This window comes from Eulemur rufifrons, chromosome 1 (genome assembly GCF_041146395.1).
Source record: "Eulemur rufifrons isolate Redbay chromosome 1, OSU_ERuf_1, whole genome shotgun sequence".
NCBI classification, from domain to species: Eukaryota; Metazoa; Chordata; class Mammalia; order Primates; family Lemuridae; genus Eulemur; species Eulemur rufifrons.
The window spans coordinates 43,573,004-43,591,957 of NC_090983.1; the positions used below are offsets into that span (position 1 = coordinate 43,573,004).

Below are 18,954 nucleotides of genomic sequence, written 5' to 3' on the forward strand. Positions count from 1 at the left end.
TCTTCCTCTCTTTTTTTCTTTTTCTCTCTCTTTCTCTTTCTTTTCTTTTTCTTTGGAAGGGACATTTTTGTTAATTGAGAAGGATAAATTTTCTGTTTTAACAGACTGTACTGAATCCTTGTTAACCTCTTGGATTACATTTAATGCTGTATCACCTGGGAAGCTTTCACTGCATCTTAATTTTGAAAAACCTGATGGTTCTTGAGAAGATATTTTTAAAACATCATCATAAATATTTTCAATGACATTTTGAACATGTTCATAATCTGAGTTTTGTGCATCATCTGTATCCATTTGAGCTGGCGAGTTTCTCCTCTCCTCATTACTTGGCTTTTGGGCTACTATCTGCAAAGTTTTCTTTTTTGCAGTCCCCATATTTTTCTCCTTGGATTTAAAAGAAGATATTTGAAAGGAATCATCATCTTTTTTAAATGATCTTTCTGTTGTATTGTCAATCTTCTCATTGTCTTTCTCAAAATCTGATCCGAACATTTCATTTTCATATTCCATATCATCAGGAGGTACTGAAAAATATTTGTGTACTGCTGGACCTTTCTCTTCCTTATCTTTTGGAGCTGATTTTCTTTTTTTCTCAATTTCATCATTTTTAAATGTTTCACTCAAATCTGGCTCCTCTTTCTTTTTCACGCTGCTACTTGGAGAAGAAACTTTGGAAACATTCTCACAATATTTTTGAATAGAAATTCCCATTTTATTTTCATTTTCTTTATTTTTATTTGTCACATCTGCAGCTGACCCTGACATTAGATTAATAATGTTGCTTTTCATAATGGTAGTTATAGAAGTAAGTATTGGATTTTGGATGTCACCTTTTTTCATTGATATGTCGTTGGTTTTGGAACTTTTCTTTCTACTCATAGTACCTCCATTTATTTCCAAAGTGCCCATCATATTTTTCTGTTCTGAGGATAAAGAAGTGTGTTTATATGATTGTTGTGGCAAAGTAAATTGGTTCCCTGTTAAGCATCTGATCATCTGTGTAGAGGTTTTTTGTGTTAGGTGCTGAACTCTTTGGGTGATGTTTTCTGGATTTAGAAATGAAATGAAAATGGAAGACCAGTCTCCTGAAAAAAGTGGTTGAATCTTGAATGCAGAGATTGCTTTCTGGGCTAAAGCAGCAATCATTTCTATAACAATGTCACTTTTATCATTTTCCTGAATATCATTAGATTCATATTTTCCTATGAATTGGTCATATACAAAATTGGATATTTTATCAACTGTCTCTTTATCAATTGGTGGGAATGAAAGCATTTTTTCAGCATTTGGTAATACTTTAATTTCACTTTTCTTAAATTCCCCTATCAGAGAGTTTGCAAATTTTATAGCCAAGCCCACAGTGTCTGACTCTGGCATTTCTTTTTTCTTAGAATCATCAGTAATAATGAGGAGAGAACAAAATTTGTGGACAAGGTCAACAATTACATCTTCCAGAAATGTAGCTGAGTATAGAGAAGGCTGTGTCTTTTCTTTACCAGATTTAGTAAGTAAAGAGACATGGTCATAATTAGATAAGTCACTGAAAGTTGATTCTTCACCATGTAAAAATGGCTGTAAATGATGATCCATGATTTCCTTCATAATGAAGCCAGCTATTTTACTGAGAAATGAGCCTCCCTTTTTGCCTGCACTTTTTTGTACTTCAGCTTGGAATTCAGATTTCTTCAAAATATTATTACATATGGAGTCAATCAAATTTTCAATAGCTTCTAATTGCATACTTTCTACATTATCCTCTCCCATGCAAAGTCGAATCTCATGTTCAGAAATTTCTTTTATAATTTCATCAGTTAGTTTTGAAGCTGCATCCACAAACTCATGATCTGGTGGAACCTCTTCCTCTTCTAGTTCATTTTCAGTGTCAGTTGAAGGGAAGATATGCACTAGGAGCTTGTAAACCATATTTTCTAAAAGAGAACGAGGCAACACAGTAATACATGATGGCAAGCCATGGCTATCCTTCATGATGATGTGGAGGACACGAGTGATGATATTATCAGCTTGAGGGGAAGAATAGTAAGAAGACACTAATTCTCCTGAAACTAATGACTGTATCTGGTGATCATAAATTTCTTCCAATAGCAAATGATATATTTTCCTTCCAAAACAGACAGTGTCACTTTGTATAGCCCTATATACATTAATCAAAGATTTATGTTCATCTAATATTTTTTCATAAATTGAGTTGACTGTTTTTTGAACCATCTCTTTATATCCTTCTGAAAAACACAAGTTTTTATCAAAGTTATCCGCAACTGAAAGCTCTGATATGGTGAACTCCATAACAATGGAATTTACCAGTGTTGTAACAATGCTAGTAATTTTGGCTTTTGCTCTATCTGGGTTTTCAGCAGCCAAAACATTATGTGAAAATGCATAAAGGATTTTGCATAAAAGCTCAGAAATTACTTCCTCCAAAAAGACAGCTGAGTTCACAATAAGAGACAATTCTCTTTGTTTAAGATCTATTGCTTTTGTTTTATAAGTTTGATCAACTGCAGCTGAAAGGAGAGATTTATCTCCAGATAAAAATGACTGAAGATGATGGTTAAAAATTTCTTTTATTATAAAACTTGCTATTTTTGAGGCAGGTATATTACTTATGCCTTTTTTATCTTTTGTAAGACACTGGTACAGATTTGAATAAGAAAGATCAGCATAAATGGAATCAACCATAGACTGGATATCTTTTTCTGAAATCATACTTTGCTTTTCATTCCCATGTTTAGTGATACATATTGCATGTTTTGAAATTATTGACATAATTTCATTTATGAGTTTTATGACTGTATTACTTAAGTCTGATTGAGAAGTAGCTGGATTTTCTGTGGTAGAGGCCAATGGACTCATCTTACATACAAGCTGAGTGATTATTTTCTCCAAATGAGTATGTGATAACATAGTCGTATATATTGTTGAAGATTGTCTTTGAAATAATGATTTACTAATATTGTGTTGAACTTTCTTTATCAAAGCATTTGCACTGAGTTTGGAATGTGACTTAAAAGGCAGATTTGCTATAAGATCTGGATGAATTTGTAAATCAAAAATTTCGGCCAGGATGATTTTAGTTATCCTTTCAGCCATTGTCTTTGTGTCATTTAGAAAATCTTTATTGGGTGTTATTTCCATTTCATATTCTTGCAAAACTTTGCTGTACACCATGTCAATAATTGTTTTTACTATATCTCTTTCCACTGGAGGCAAACACAGTTGTTCCTCAGCATTATCTAAAATGCTAACTTGGGCTTTTGAGAATTCCTCTGTTATAAAATGTATGAGTTTTTCAGCTTTATCAAACAGTTCATCTTCTGAATCTCTTTCTGATTTTGTTTGTACAATGCCTACCACCCTGTGAAATATTTTGCTTAAAACCCCAGAGACCACATCTTCCAAAAAAGTTGAGGAATAAATACTGGCATAAAATAACTGCCTTCTCTCATCATCAAAATATGTGTATGGTGAAGAAGATAATGACTTTCCATACACAAATGGCTGAAGATGTTGTTGACAGACATATTTAATGATAAAACCTGCTATTCTATCAATAAGAACATCATTATTGCTTGTGATATTTTGCTCAACTGATTCTTGAGACTCAGAGTTTGGTAAAATATTTTTGAATACTGAGTCAACAAGACGCTGAATATCATCTTCTGAATAAACAAACTTGGTTTCTTCTTCGTCTTTTGAAAATCGAATTTCATGTTGGGAAATTTTCATCCTAATATCACTAATTAGGTTAGAAACAATTTCATTGAAATTCACTCTTGATCTATCTTTTGGGGTTTCTCTGTTAGGAACCATGCTAGAGGCAGAAGGAAAGAATTTAGATAATAGTACTCTGATCATGTCTTCTAAAAATGTATATGGCAGCAATGTGTTATACAGAGGTAAACTCTGGCTTGACTCAGTAGATTTACTGATGTTACTGAGGACTTCCTGAACGATATTTTCAGCCATTGAAATAGAATAGGAAGAAGCTGACAAATCCCCAGAAAATAATGGATGAAGAAGATAATCTGAAATAGTTGCTACAATTAAATTGGTAATATTTTCCACAAAAATGTCACTGTCTTCAGACTGTTTATCAATGTCAGGATCTAGCCCATGCTGTTTTAAAACATTTTTATAAACTGAGGTGACAAGTTCATCCATAATATCTGTATTGGCAGAGGGGAAAAACTGCTCTTTGTTATCAGATAGAATGTGAATTTTAGCTTTGTCAAAATGCTTATATACTGAGTTTACTATTTTTTGGGTCAGGTTTTCCAGCTCAACTTCCGTGTTATGCTTTGAGCTGAAAATCTTTGACAAAAGTCTGGCAACAATCTCCCCTACAAATGTATCAGGGTAAACACCTAAGGGTGATGGCTTTGGGGGTCTGTGTAACTCTGTGACTTCACTGAGAACCTGTTTAACCATATTAGATACTGCATCCAGTGGAGTCCTTGGACGAGGTAAAAGCCCTCTACACAAAAATGGTTGAAGATGATTTTCAATAATCTCTTGGATAATTAAGCTGGCTATTCGGTCAACCATAATTGGGCTTCGGCTGACTATACTTTTCTGTATTGAAGCAAGAGAGTCAGACATTTGCAAAATATTACTATAAATAGAATCCACCATCTTTTGGAGGTTTGTTCCAGTACATAGATATTGATTATCATATATAGTGAACCATATTTTATGTTTTGAAATGGCTGACATAACCTTATTTATTATACAGGTGGACATTTCATTAAAATCTGAACTGATTAAATATTTTTTTCCCAAAGAGGAAGCCACCTTACTGGGTAGAGGAATGAGCTGAGATAAAAGCCTTCTGATGACACCTTCTAAAAATGAGTGTGATAACATGGTGCTATAGCCTCCTGAAGACTTGGGTGGGGAAGTAAATTCTCTCAGGTTATTTTGAAGCTTTTGCAGTATAATTTCTGCTTTGAGAGGGTAATATGAGTGGGGCATTAGCTGTGCCCTGAAAGAAGATGGGAGTTGGTAGTCTAAAATCTCTAACAATATACCATTAGTTATTTGTTCTGCTATTGAGGTATTGTCATATGCCAGATTATTACTACAGGTCACTGTCAATTCATATGGCTGTAAAACATCATAAAAAACTGAGTCAACAATCTTACTAACAGTTATTTTATGGACTGGTGGAAAACACAGCCGTTCTTCAGCATCCCGGAGAACAGTGACTTGAATATTATTAAACTCATTTACTATGTTGTTAACAAGTAATGTATTCATCTCACTGAGCTGGGCCACAGTTATGTTTTTATTTTTGGCCCACAATGAGGTAGAGAAATTAAAAAACAATTCTGAAATTATTTCTTCCAAAAATGTGGCTGAATAAACACCTGTATTCATACCTCCATGATCAAGGTTGTTTTCAGTGGCTACTGGATCTATTTCCTTTGTTCCTTGTCTTTTAAGAGGTGACACAGAAGAGCATTTTACTTTGCATTTCTTGCCAAATGGTGCTTGTATTTTGGAGCTAACAACACTAGGATTGTACAGAGATTCTGTCAAAGAATTACTGTCATAACTCATGCATCCTAAAGAGCTTTTACCGTGTCCTATTAATTCTGACCTTTTTGCTTTTGAGAAACTAGATTGTATTTCTCTTGTTCTGTAGTTTGAATGTGCATTTGCAAAAGGTGGACTTTCAGGATTTTGTTGTATATTGTGAGATAGTTTGTCCATCAATGATTTAACCAAGCTGTGGGAAATAATAGTAAGCATAGAGTCTGATGACAATAAACCTTGATCCATTTCTGCCAGATTTTCCAAAACGTCTGACATGTAATCTCCTTGAAGTTGTTCACAATTCATTGGTCTCTGACAATAATCAAATTCTTCATCTTCTACACTTTGAAATATTTTTAAAAGTTGACATTCTTCTGCTGATATTTCATTAGAAATAGAACCATTATCAAGAAATGCAGTGCTTGTGTATTTTTCCAAAAGTGTTCTGATAAGTTTCTCACACACAGTATTAAGAAGAAAAACTGATTTTGGGGAGAGCCCTAGGTTATTCTGAAGTATGCTATTACTTTGTTGATCATTTGGGGAGGAGAAAAATTTTCTTGCTATTGTACCAGAATCCGTAGCCCTATCTGGGCATTCATCTGGCAAAAATAAGTCTAAAACAATATTAAAAATTTTATTGGCTACTTCTTTGGATTCATTTGATTTTAGGTTACCAACAAGGGTGTCTAATTTATGTGCAAGATAATTTAATTTATTTTTTTGAATGAGTTGATCAATTTGTTGAGTAGATGACTGCCAGTCTCTGGGCCCTGTCTGTCTTTCCATAGTATTGGTTTTGCCACAATTGGAAACACTATTACTCTGAAATATGGAAAATGATTTGTTTCTTCTGTTGCTTTCAAAGTGATGATTTATTCCTATTTTTTTGGACAGTACATGAATCAATCCTATTACGAAATCCTGAAAGAGGTCATTAAAGTCAGCAGAAACTACTCCTGGACAGTAAATGAATTTTGTTCTTATGGAACCCATTTGCTGTGCATTGTCAGCCTTTATAATGTTACTATTACAAAGGATTTTAATAATGATTTCAGAAATACTTAAAGCAAGTTCTCCAATAGAAATTGACCTGCTCTCAAACACTTGAGAATGCACTGAAATAATCTTGTTAAATGCTGCTTCTTGGATTTCCCATGCTTTCTCTTTTTCTCTGCCTTCTTCGATGCCATCAGAAATGCTTGAAATTAAATGATAAATGACTGACTCAGTAAGATGTTTACATAGTTGATAAATTGAAGAATCACTGTGTATGCTTCTTTGAGGCTGTTTTGATTCACATTTTTTCCTTGACAATGTAGAAACAATAGATGATTTCTCCTCACTGGAAACTTAGAAAGAAAACATTACCATTAGCATGCATTAAAGGAAATACAGAACATTCAATATATTGGTAATTATTTGCATATGTATTTCACCTTTGGAGAACCTCACTAAAGAAAAAGAAAAAATCTAGTTAAGAAAGAAATTGAGTTTTCCTCAAATATTTATTTCTCATTTTGTAGAATCTTAATTTTAGCTAGTAAGTTGAGAAAATAGCCCCAAATGATTCAAACCTCTAAGCCAAGTGCTGGTGTCTGCCTTGATCGGATGGTTATGGGCTCTATGAAGCTGGAAAGCCTGGGGCAGAGAAATAATTTCCAGGTTTGCAGATACATCCTATCGTGCCTTCCATGATATCTAGAGACGTCATATAAGTCTTTAAAAATAGTTTTAGATAAAACATTTAATGTTAATGCTGTATTTTACTTTTAGGATGCTAAGGAATTGTGCTACAATATCAAATTGACTAAAATAAAAGTGTGGCAACACCAGAAAGGTTAGTGATAGGCTGCAACGGCAGTCGTATTGTTAACTCCTAGAAAACAATTTGTCACAAAGAAGGGTCAGCCAAGTTAGCCAAAGGACTCTGTTCTTTGTTCTGTTCAATAGCATATTTGTGACAAATCATTACCTACTTGGGATGGCCAACTTATGGCAGTGGCAGCTAAAGCAATACACTGTTCTCAAAATTTGCCTCAAAACCTATCAGGCAGGACTCTGTGGAAATGGGAGGCATTAAGCTGAGCTTTCACTGCTAAACAGAATTTGGCCATGTTGAGATGCAGGGAGTGAGGAAATTGTATTCCAAGTGGAAGAAGGAACATGAGTGAAGTCACTGGCAGGCACTGGACATGTCTGAATATAAAGAAAGAGCCAAGTACCAATGAGATGGAATCATGGATCTACTCTTGCTTGTTTTGTTTTTCTTTATTTTTCTAAGATCAACGAGGTCATGCCTAGAGAAAGTCTACTCAACAGTTTGTAATTGCAGATGCATAACTGTCCACCTTGAGAGAATACTGGTTTTAAGGATACAGGTGGATAGGATTATTAATATCTCCTATTTGAGTGATGGACAAGTGACATATCTGGACTGGTAATGTAGCAACTAACTATTGGTAACTGGAATTATTGGCCCAGTTCAAGGCTATAATAGCATGATTAGATTAAATCTTATTAAACTAGCAATAATCAATAGTTTTTGATATATAAAAATGACTATTACATAAAGCTTAGCCTAATATATACAGATAAGCATTCTTAGAAAGGGAATGTAAATATAATCCTTGTAAAGATATATTTAGATATTTAGAGTGTTTTACCTTCAAAGTATTTAAATCAGAATACTGGAATGCAAACAAAACAAGATATTTAATTCTATTGTTTTTATAAACTGTTAATAATTATAGAAAAAGCTTCAATTATACACTTTGAAAAAGTGTTGCATAACTTTGTATCAATTAACTGTGTATGCTATATGATCACAGAAGTCATGCATAAGAACTTTAAAAACTCACTGGAATTCATGCCTCCTGTTCAACTAAAATCTCCTGCCTTAAAATTGTCTCATTTTCTCTCATCTGCAGATATGGCAAACTAAGCAACACGACCTTCACATTCAAACAATGCAAATGTTTAGCTTTTTTTTTGTTTTGTTTTTTTTAGCATTGTGATAGATTAAAAAGCAACTAAATAGTCACAGCACCTCTAAGGCTATATTCAGAAAAACACTGAAGGCAGCTTCTTAGGACATCTTTAAAACATATCTTTTACTGTTTTTCCTAAATCATGCCAACTTTTAGAGTAAGTTATCTTTTGCTTACCTTTAGTTTTGAAGTTCGTTAAATGTGTGACCACAGATGTGGTGACATGTCTTGCTATAAAATGAAGTTCATTGAGACCCAGTTCATGATCAGCAAAAGCAATGACTTCCACTTCATTCGGAGTCCCTATTTTCTTTGTCTTTGGGTACCTATTTTTATGCCATTTGTGCACTAAAGAAGAATCTATCCCGCTGGCTTCAGGGTTTTTGTTTTTTTCCTCAGGTATACAGCTGATTCTTCTATGCCACATTCTAAGCAAACTCTTCTCCTCATTCTTTTGTCCTCCAGATACTTCTGATAAAGGGCTTTGCTTAGATATGAAAAATGGTTTCATTGCTTCCATGCTTTCATTAGTGTGTGATTGACTTGGAAAGCCATAGCTGGACAGCACAGTATTGACAATATTTTCTGCAGCTAGACATATTTTGAGTGGAGAAACAGTTGTCTGAATTTGGTTTGGCTCAGCAACTGGTTTTAGAGCCTCATAATGAAACGTTCTTGGATTTGCACTTTTTCCCATTTCTATGAATGACATAACTTGCTTCAATGATGCTTCTGTGGAGTCATTTGCTTTCTTAAACAGTTTTTGTAAAACACTGCCTTCAGGGAGGGAGCTATTTCCTGTCATGGCCTCATCAAAATGGTGAGAGTTAGATTTCCTTGGGCTGTGGTCTTGTACTTTGTTTAGCGAACACGATGGCATAGTTTCTGAATCAGGCCTTTCCATTGGCTCTAAGCTTTTAATTGTGTTTTCTACAGATGATCTGAAATATGAGGGTAAATTTGATGAAATCCTATACTTTTTTCCCCTATCTTCCTCTGAATAAAACACCAACCCAGGGACACTCATTTGTGGAGGATTATCCCCCAAATTGGCTTCCTCTAACTTTGATGTGGGCATTTTCATATTGGTTGCTAATTGAACCTGATTAACAATGTAGGCATTTTCAGCTCCTTGGAACAAACTTTTCTTTGGAAGGTTTTTGATCAAAGTCTCATTGAAATGAGTACACTGGTCCATTAGTGTGCCAATGATCTCACTTGCTACAAAGTTCTCTTTCAAAGTGCTAACTGAAGATGGTTCCATTTGGCTCATTTCTTTGTCTAGCTTGTTCTTAATTATACCTAGCATGTCACTGACAATATTAACAGCATAGTTAGGTAATTCTGAATGGAATGAATGAACCTGTAGAAGGGTACTCTGTATATCTTCCTTGAAAATAATAGTACTTGACTTGGATTCATCAGAAAACTTTTTCAGTGGTTGTAATCTTGGCAGCATCTTTTTGCTTAATAGTCTCTGTTGGACAGGGAAAAGGTTTTCTATAGGCATTTTCACTATTTCAGAAAACTCATATTTAGAGATATGTTTAAACTGCAAGTCCACAAATGACTCTAATGTGTTTAAAACCCTTTCTATGATCTCTTGAACAATCTGGTTACTAGAGCCCACAGAAAATTTGTCTTTTGTCTTTGTATTATAGAATGGTAAACTGCTGAAGATTTGCTTGTTTGGAAAACCATATTTTCTTTTAGCAGTAATATGTTCTTTACTGTTTGCTAGGGTTTCTTTATAATCTGGAGTGGGCATCTGGGACAAAAAACACAGCTGTAATTTTTCAAATAGCATTTCAACAATTTCCCTTCCAAATATATTAATTTGTGCTTTGGTATCCTCAGCTCTAGGAAAAGCTCCTTTAAAATGATTATAAAATCTGCTTTCACAATTCTCAAGAGGTGGCAAATTTAAAAGTGAAAGAGAATATTCTAATTCTTTTGCTTTTATTGAAATTTCAGTCAAAACATTTTCAGCAATTGTCAATAGCTTACATTTTTCATTTTCCATGTCATTTGATTCTGTCTGCCATTTGTCAAACATTTTTTTAAATATACCTTCTTTAGGAAAAATTTGTTCTAGCTGTGAAGAAACATTCTCCAAGTAATAACATGCTGGTTGTTTGGCAAGGGACCCTGCACCTGTGCTCCCCTGTGAAAGTTTGAGGTCATCCAAATGTGAGAATTTTATTGGATAATCAAAATTATGGTTATTTGTAGCATATAATTCTTTCAAAACTGTATTAACTATTTTATTTGCTGCCATGATTTGATCCGATGGTAAAGCTTCTATATTTACCATTGTTCTGGTTTGTTTTGCCTTTTCAAATTCTTTCACAGTTGTTTCCAGGATATTACTTATTATGTCCTTTGCAAAAATTTTTAGTTCTGAAGTGGGTAATTTTGTTTTCAGTAAATTTTTGGCATCTCCTATTGATAGGATGGCAGTCTTGGACCGGCTGCCTCTTGGAATCTTTTCTCCAGGACCTAACTTGATCTTGCTTTTGACCTTAGCACCACTTAGGCCTAGGTGTGGTTTTGTTGTAAATTTAGGCAAAGAGGTACCTCTTGATCTTGCTTTCAAACTTGTTTTAAAACTTGGTTTAGGGGGGTCCTTAAAGCTGACTTTAGAACTGCGTAGCCTTAGAAGTTGCAACTCATCAGAACAACCTTCAGAGGCCAAACTCTCATCTAGATGAAGTGAGATTAAATTTGTGATCTTATCGAGAACCATTTGAACTAAATCTTTCGCCACTTGCAATGGTGAATTTTGCAAAAAAGTGTTTTCCAACACAGAGACATTTTGACTGTCTGCACAGGAATAAACCTGTGGTGTCACATACTTAGAGGAATTACTTCCTTCTGCTTGTTTAGTTTCTCTAAACCGTGACGGTTTCAATGGTAAGGAATCATTGTTGTCAGATGTTTCAACTTCTCTACTTTTATTATTTTCATATAACGATGTCACAATTACAGAGTACATTTTTCCCAAAACACTTTCAACTATGTCATTTGCTACACTGTTAATATGTGATTGAAAAAAGTTTTTTTGTGTTATGTCTGATGTTTTAATTTTAGAATTAGATATAAAATGAGAGATTTCATTAAATGGAGGCAAATGGCCTATAATTTCCATTACTCTTTGACACAACTTATTCAAATGTTCTTCCACTGCACTGAGCAATTTGGTATTTACTTTTTGTTTTGAGTCTTTATTTCTCATAAATATTTCTTCCAAAACAATTCTCTGGTTTTTCTTTTCCAGTATCATGTTGTTTTGTTCTAATGGATACTTTGTAAACAGAGATAGTTTGGTGTTTCCTTCCTTCTGTTTATGTTCCAGCAATACTTCATTTGACTCAGTTAATTGTGAAATGTTGGGATTCTCTTTTGAGTAAAAACCAATTTCCTTTACAGATCTTTTATCATCTAAAATCTTTAAGATACTCTCAACAATTTCACTCACAATAATATTTTCTTGGAACAAAATATTGTCTGGATATGGATATATATTTTTGATTTCTAAGTCTAAATCATTTTTAATAAGCTTCAAAATGGCACTGGCAATGCTATCAGCATGTTCCTTAAGGCTAGCTTGTGATAGATGAATTGTGGATCCAAGTTTTTCTCTGTAACTGGCAAAAGTGGAATCTGTGAGCTCTTGGCTGGTTTCAGTTTCAGTTGTTGACATTCTCAGGACATTCACATTTGATTCCACTTGGCTGGATTCATGACAAACACTGTCATTTTGTTTACAATTTCGCAATTCTGGGCTAACAAATGACTTTTCTTTAGGCTGGGAAGCAAGAGTAATTAATGAATCCACTCTTTCTGTCGCAAAAGATTCTAAACAATTGAAAATAGATTTAGTAATGAAGTTAGCATTTTCCTCACATGGGTCAGGGACAGATTTCTTGATGTCTTCTTTCTTTACTATAGTTACCCGATTATCATCAGCATAAGCTGATTTCTGATTTCTTGAGTATGGAAAACACTCTGTTTTTCTTTCACTTTTTGAAGCCATAAGATGAGGCTGTTGACACTCTGTTTTGGGAAACATACCATAAAAGGTCAGAGGCAATTTTGCTGAAGTAGGATTCTTTGCATTTATGACCAGCATGACAGCAGAACTGAGATTATGGAGAACAATATTCACTATATCATTGGATATCAAGATGACATCTGATTTAGGAACTGAAACTTTTGGAATAATCTTATTTTCACCCTCATTGGACATTTCAGAATTTGCTTCTGAATGTTTACAAGCTATGCTACATTTCAGAGTGGGCGTGGCAAATGAGAGATTATTCTGATATAGTGTTTTCTCATAAATATCACACAAGATACCTTCAATGGTATCTTGTATTTGAAATTGAAGTACTTTTCGATATTCAGTCTTATTGAACAGCTTTTCAATAATACCTTCTTGCTGATCTGAGTCAATCTTTTTGCCAGAACTGGTCTTGTCACATTTGCCTTTACATGAGACAATATCTAACACTGTGTTAACAATTTGACTTGCAATACTATCAGAAACCACAATGTTATGCGTTAAGAAAGGAATTTCTCTTTCTTTATCTAACTCATGTTTGATACCTTGTAAAATTTTTCTAGCCACTTCCGTTGCATAACTATTTAATTTAGACAAAGACACTTGGCACAAGTTGGTCTTTCCTGACTTAATATAATCCACTGAGCAACAGGAAAATTGCTCATCCAAATATGAATCTTTGGCTGATAATGCGTTGCTCAATGTAGTGTTATCTTGCTCAGTAGGTAAAGGCACTGGAACTGTGAAGCTGACTTGGGGACAAAAGAGAGATTTTAATTTGGAAGTAGCGAAAGTTTCTAAATTTATTAATATTGCCTGTACAATATCTTCAACTACATTTTCCTTGGCCTGTTTGTCAACATTGAATCTGGACTGAAGAGTACATAGATTTCTGTCCATCACAGTGACAGAAGACTTTCCTCTATAGGTGTGTTCATGAAAAGTAACGTTTGTTGAAAAGGTAATCGTTTTATACTTATTTTCACTTACATTTCTTTCTGTCATAGCAGCTGAATAAAGTTTATGAAATATAGTTTTAACAATATTATCTGTTACTATGGTTACATCTTCTTCAGACACTAAAGGACCCATCATTTTGTCCATAGATTGAACAGATGTTTGAGCAGTTGGCTCATCAACATTGTGAGGCATGCCACTGAAATGAGAGTGGGAGAAAGAAAGCACATTTAATTGATTGATTAAAGCACTTTGAAAAATTTCATTCAAAATATTTCTTATAATGGGAGTGACTGGAGATTTATGTGGTTCTTTGAGTTTTACTTCAATTTTGTTTAAGGTTCTTTCTAGAACCCATTGTTCAAGAGAATGTGTTTTAGTTTCTTCTCTCAGTTGTGATGTCTCTCCAATAAGTATTTTCTCTGTATTTGCATCATCTTCTAGAAATGAATCTGATTCAGCTCCTCCAGGAAGAAAGTTTCCATAAGTTGGCCTGTATCGATAATTTTCAATGTCTCTCTCTTCAGATTCAGTTTCGTTAAAAATATTTGAAGATACAGCATCTAAAATTAAATTGACTATATTCTTAAACATTTGTGCCTCAGGTGGTGGATTTTTTATACTTGTGCTCAAATCTGATGAGTTCACATTTAATTCTGTTTGAATAGCCTTCAAAATAGCACTTGATACCTTCTTTGCATGCATGTATAAAACAGACTGCAATGATTCTATATCTGTGTTTGTAAAAATACTGGTACTTTCACATTCCCAATCCATTTTACTACTCTTCTTATTTCCATCATTATTAGCACCTATAGTTTCTAAATTTCTATTGGCAAACCGTTCCAGTTTAGCAAAGACCATATTAAGAATATCTGAAGCTACAGCTTTCATTTTATTTGGATGCATTTCTTTTGTACTCCCTGCTTTGGAAGGCACAGGAGAAATAGTTTTTGCATTGCTTTTGGTCACCTCTTTATCGCCTTCCTGAATTATCTGTGAAACTATGCTGGAGACTATGTTGGTGCATTTGGCCATTTCCTTAATAATTGAAGTAAATGATAGGTTGTCAATGTCAAGAAACTTAGGGAGAGCTTTAAATCCAGAACTTGCAAAACTGATATCCATGCCAATACTACATAATTTTGCAAGGATATATTCCAAAATTGCTTTGGAAATGAGCTGAATATTAGACTGCAATGCAGCAGCGCTTTGCTGATTTTCATTCATTTCCTCTTTGTTTTGCTGACTGCAAGATGGCTGAGAGTGAGGAGGGGTTCCTATAAGCTTGCTTAACATTTCATGTAGTGTTTCCCCAATTCTATCTAACACTTGCAATTTGGCATTCTCTTTAAGATCTTTTCCATCAATAACACTGTGGAGAGTACATGGAGTAGCCAAATATTTGTAAAAAGATTTTTTATCCTGCCTATTTGGCAAAGTATTTTGTTTATCAATATTGTCAGATGAAGTTGCAGATTCTGCCTTATCTGAAGGAAGTGAAATATTTCTTTGATCTGCATTTTTACTTGATAACATTTCACAAATACAAGTTAATAATGGACTTGCCATAATGTCATCATTGCTATTTGTGACAACAGATTTTAATTTTCTATCAGTGTCGGCAAAGAATTCTTTCTCTGTACGGGATTTAGTATGGTCAATTTCCCTAATATTTAAGTTTTTCTCATTGAGTTCCAGTTCATTCAGGATAGCACTCAAAACAATGTTTACTACTTTAGCTGTGTAAGAACTAAGTTGAGATTGTAATGAAGATTGCTTGGCAAGTGAAGGTTTGAAGTCCATTTGCAATTTGGGACAAACAAATAACTTCAGCTTTTTAAAAATTGTATTAATGATCTTGTCAGTAATGTCTTCTACATGTTTAGATTCACTTTCTCCAAATTCAAACCAGGAAGAAGCTGCAGAATCTATATTAGGTGAAGATAAATATTTCATTTTCTTTTCACTGTCAAACCATATTTTCAATGGCTTTTTATTTCGTGTTTCTTTGACTATGTGGCAAGTATCAGAATTATCTAGTGAAGTTTGCTCAACCGATGATGAAATGAAACTTGATGCTTTATGAAGTATATTTAACACAGCATCTGTTATTTCTTGGGCCACTGTGCTAATTTCTGACACAGAGAACATCCGGTCCATCCATTCTTGATGTGACAGTCCTTGAGGTTTTTCTGAAATAAGAACTGAAGGTTTTTTGCTGGCTTGGCTATCTAAGTGACCAGGAGGAACAGAAGATATGTCCTTGAGCATTTCTGTTAAAATACTTTTAACTATGTTTTGTATTTGATGCTTTTGATCTTGGCTAAAAAAGGAAATGTTTTTTTTCAAGTGGCGCTTTTTCTTTAAAATGTCATGATTATTAAGAGATGGTAGCTCAGACTTTAATTCCCAATCATGAATTACACCTTTGCTTCTAGAAGCAGGCTTTGGAGGTGGTTCGATATTTCTTTTGTATTCAAAACAAGTGTTTCCCTTTGTAGACCAATGATTAGGAATCTGTTTCTGTGATTTTGCTTTTTCCTCTTTGAAAGATGAATCAAGCACATTTTTTACAATTTTGTCTATCTCTTCATTATCATCTTCAGAATAAAGGGCCATGCCTGGAACATTAATAGGTGAAAATGTTCTTCTAGATTTAGGATGATTAGATAATCTGGTGCCAGTGAGTCTGTACTTTTCTTCAGTGTCAGAAGATTTTCTTATTCTAGGTTGTCTACATTTTTGAACACCTGCATCTACTGGTTCCCGATGGAGCTGAGTGAGGATATCATCAAATAGCTGAAGGAGTTCTACTGTTTCTTCAGATGCAGTAAGTCTCTCATTATTAAGTTCAGTTTGTATAAAACCTAGTATAGTGCTGATTGCTTCTTCTATAAAACCAACCAAAGGGGTCTGGGAAAAAATACTTGATATTAAATTGTGTATTTCTTCTTTGACAATTAAATTAGCTGCATCAGGTTCAGGACTAGATTTATGGCCAGCTGTTTGAAGGAACATACATGTTGGGTCTGTCTTATGTTGCTGATGGGAAAGGTTAGTTGTATCTTCAAGATGAGGAAGTTCATTTTGTTTATAAGATGCAAGAGTCTTTAGCTTTTCTAAAATATCATGTACCATGTCCTCTGCAATATCACACATGGGTTCCAAAGCATAAGGCTGTGAATCTTTTAAAGGTTTTTCATTTGATGATATGAGGTGTTCTTCACTGGATGTTAAGCTTGGTTTAATGTCAACTGACAAATCTTCCTGTGAAAACATATCAACATATCTTTTCTCAACTGCTAGTTCTAACTTCTCAAGCATATTTTCCACAATCTCAGAAGCTACTGAGCAGATATCAACATCAGAGAGCAAGTCTTCTTTTTCAGACTCATGTTGGTCAACAAAAACTTCAGCAGTAACAGAAGAAAGAGAGGGAATGGCCTGGGTTAAATCGGACGTTATTTCTTGAAAAATGCTTTCTAAAATCAATTGAGTTTCCTCTTTCAAGTAACATTTAAAGTTAACAAAAACATTTTTAAAATTATTTATTTCATCCATGGCTTTCACTTTTTGATCCCAAAAAAGTGAACTCCCTAAGCTATCTGTTTCAGTGGTAGCATCCTTAGATTTTGTTGTGCCTGTTTCAAATGATGCTAAAAGGTGACTATCAGACTTACAATGTCTGAGCTTATGGGATGAACATACCAAACTGGTTTTATCATATTTGCGTTTAGAGGATATAGATTGTCCTTTCGTGTGGTATGCTTTCCCCACAACTGTTCTTTCCATATGTGCAGAAGGAGGTTTTAAAGGTGTGGTTTGGCTCTTCTCTGACATGTCAACTGCAAATGGACAGGGCTCCTCCTGAAACATTTTAGTTGTTGCAGATGTGTAGTTTCCACATGTAAAGTCTTCGCTGCATGTGCTACAGAAACTTGAACTATCTGACGAAAGGGTGGACTCATCAGACACTGGATATGTTTTATGTCTCAACCTTTCTTCATATTTTGTGATGGCTGGGTATAATATACTGGTCACTGTAGCCACAACCCAGGTCATTATATTCTGGATTATACTATTCAATTCTTCAGAAGTTACCTGCAAAGGGGATAATCAGGAATGAAAAAAAAAAATCACCTAACAATTTACTCTATTTTCGGGGGGGGCAGAGAGTAACATTTCATTTTTCATATGAAACAATGCATAGGTGGATTGCCCCCATGGTTTATAAAAATATAAAGAAAAAACAGTAAAGGAATTTAGAAATGCAGATTAATTTTAAGTTGATTTATTTTGTATAATAGTGAAATACTGTTTGCATAAGATTTTATTCACATTCCCTCAGAAGTATACCCCCTCACCTCCAGCATTTATTACTGAAATAAATGACTTTTTAGTTAAAAAAAAAAAAAAAGAAAAAGAAAAAAAAATTACCAAATTGCTGTCTAGGCACGTGGGATGAAAATATTTTGGCAAGAATATGTTTATGATGCAGCTAAAATTTTAAAGATACATCAAATTACTTTTAACAAAGTGTTTCTCAAAACAGATGCAGTCAAAATATTTGGGTGCTTTCAGAAGCATCTGTCTAGCTGGGATATGAGGATGGAAAATAAGCTATGCTTCCTCTCTCCGTTCCCTGCTGTGAGGGTGAGTCAGTGGTCTGACTACTGTTAATTGTTAAGAATTATTTGATTGGGCAACAATAAAAGCTAATGCTTTATAGAGATGGAAGGGATTTGTACCCAACAAAAAAAGATAAATACAAACTATCTTAAGAAAGCTGAGAACAGATGACAAAGTGAAGAAAAAAATTAATTTAGATAAAAAATAAGGGCTAAGCTAGAACTGGGAATCAAAGATCAAGGAGGGCTGAATAAAGGTAAGAAAACTGGAATATTTCTCAGTTTGAGCTGGTACAGGAATCAGTTTTGAGTGATCATTTCTGTACTGGTCAATGGTGCCATCATAGATTTGAACTGGACAGTGGACAAAAACAGAATGCATCTGTAGAATTCTAAAAGCCTGTACTTACTTATTGCAAATATATTTTGGGCTTGCAAAAGTCATATTGCTTATATTAAAGTAGTAGATTGTTTTTAAATTGTTATAGCTCCTAAAACATACAAGCTGTACACATGTAATTGGTAGCAAAGCTTAGAAGGCTGATGCATGGGCATCACATTAAATAATATGATTTTTTTTTTCCGTTTTTACTTGGTCATTTTTTGTGTGTGTTTATATTTCCTCTTCTTTTTTTATTTTATTTCAGCATATTATGGGGGTACAAAAGTTTAGGTTATGTATGTTGCCCTCTCCCTCCCGAGTCAGAGCTTCAAGTGTGTCCATCCCCTAGACGGTGCGCATCGCACTCATTATGTATGT

General features: G+C 34.2%; 1 protein-coding gene across 1 annotated transcript in view; it reads right to left on the reverse strand.

The window, feature by feature from the left end:
* The window catches only part of FSIP2 (fibrous sheath interacting protein 2), a 94,763-nt gene that overhangs the window by 27,425 nt on the left and 48,384 nt on the right, over positions 1–18,954 (reverse strand). The window contains exons 16-17 of the mRNA XM_069469919.1: positions 8,721–17,667; positions 6–6,905 (exon numbers count right to left, since the gene is read on the reverse strand). Coding sequence (XP_069326020.1) covers positions 6–6,905; positions 8,721–17,667 — 15,847 coding nt within the window. The remainder of the gene's footprint in view (positions 1–5; positions 6,906–8,720; positions 17,668–18,954) is intronic.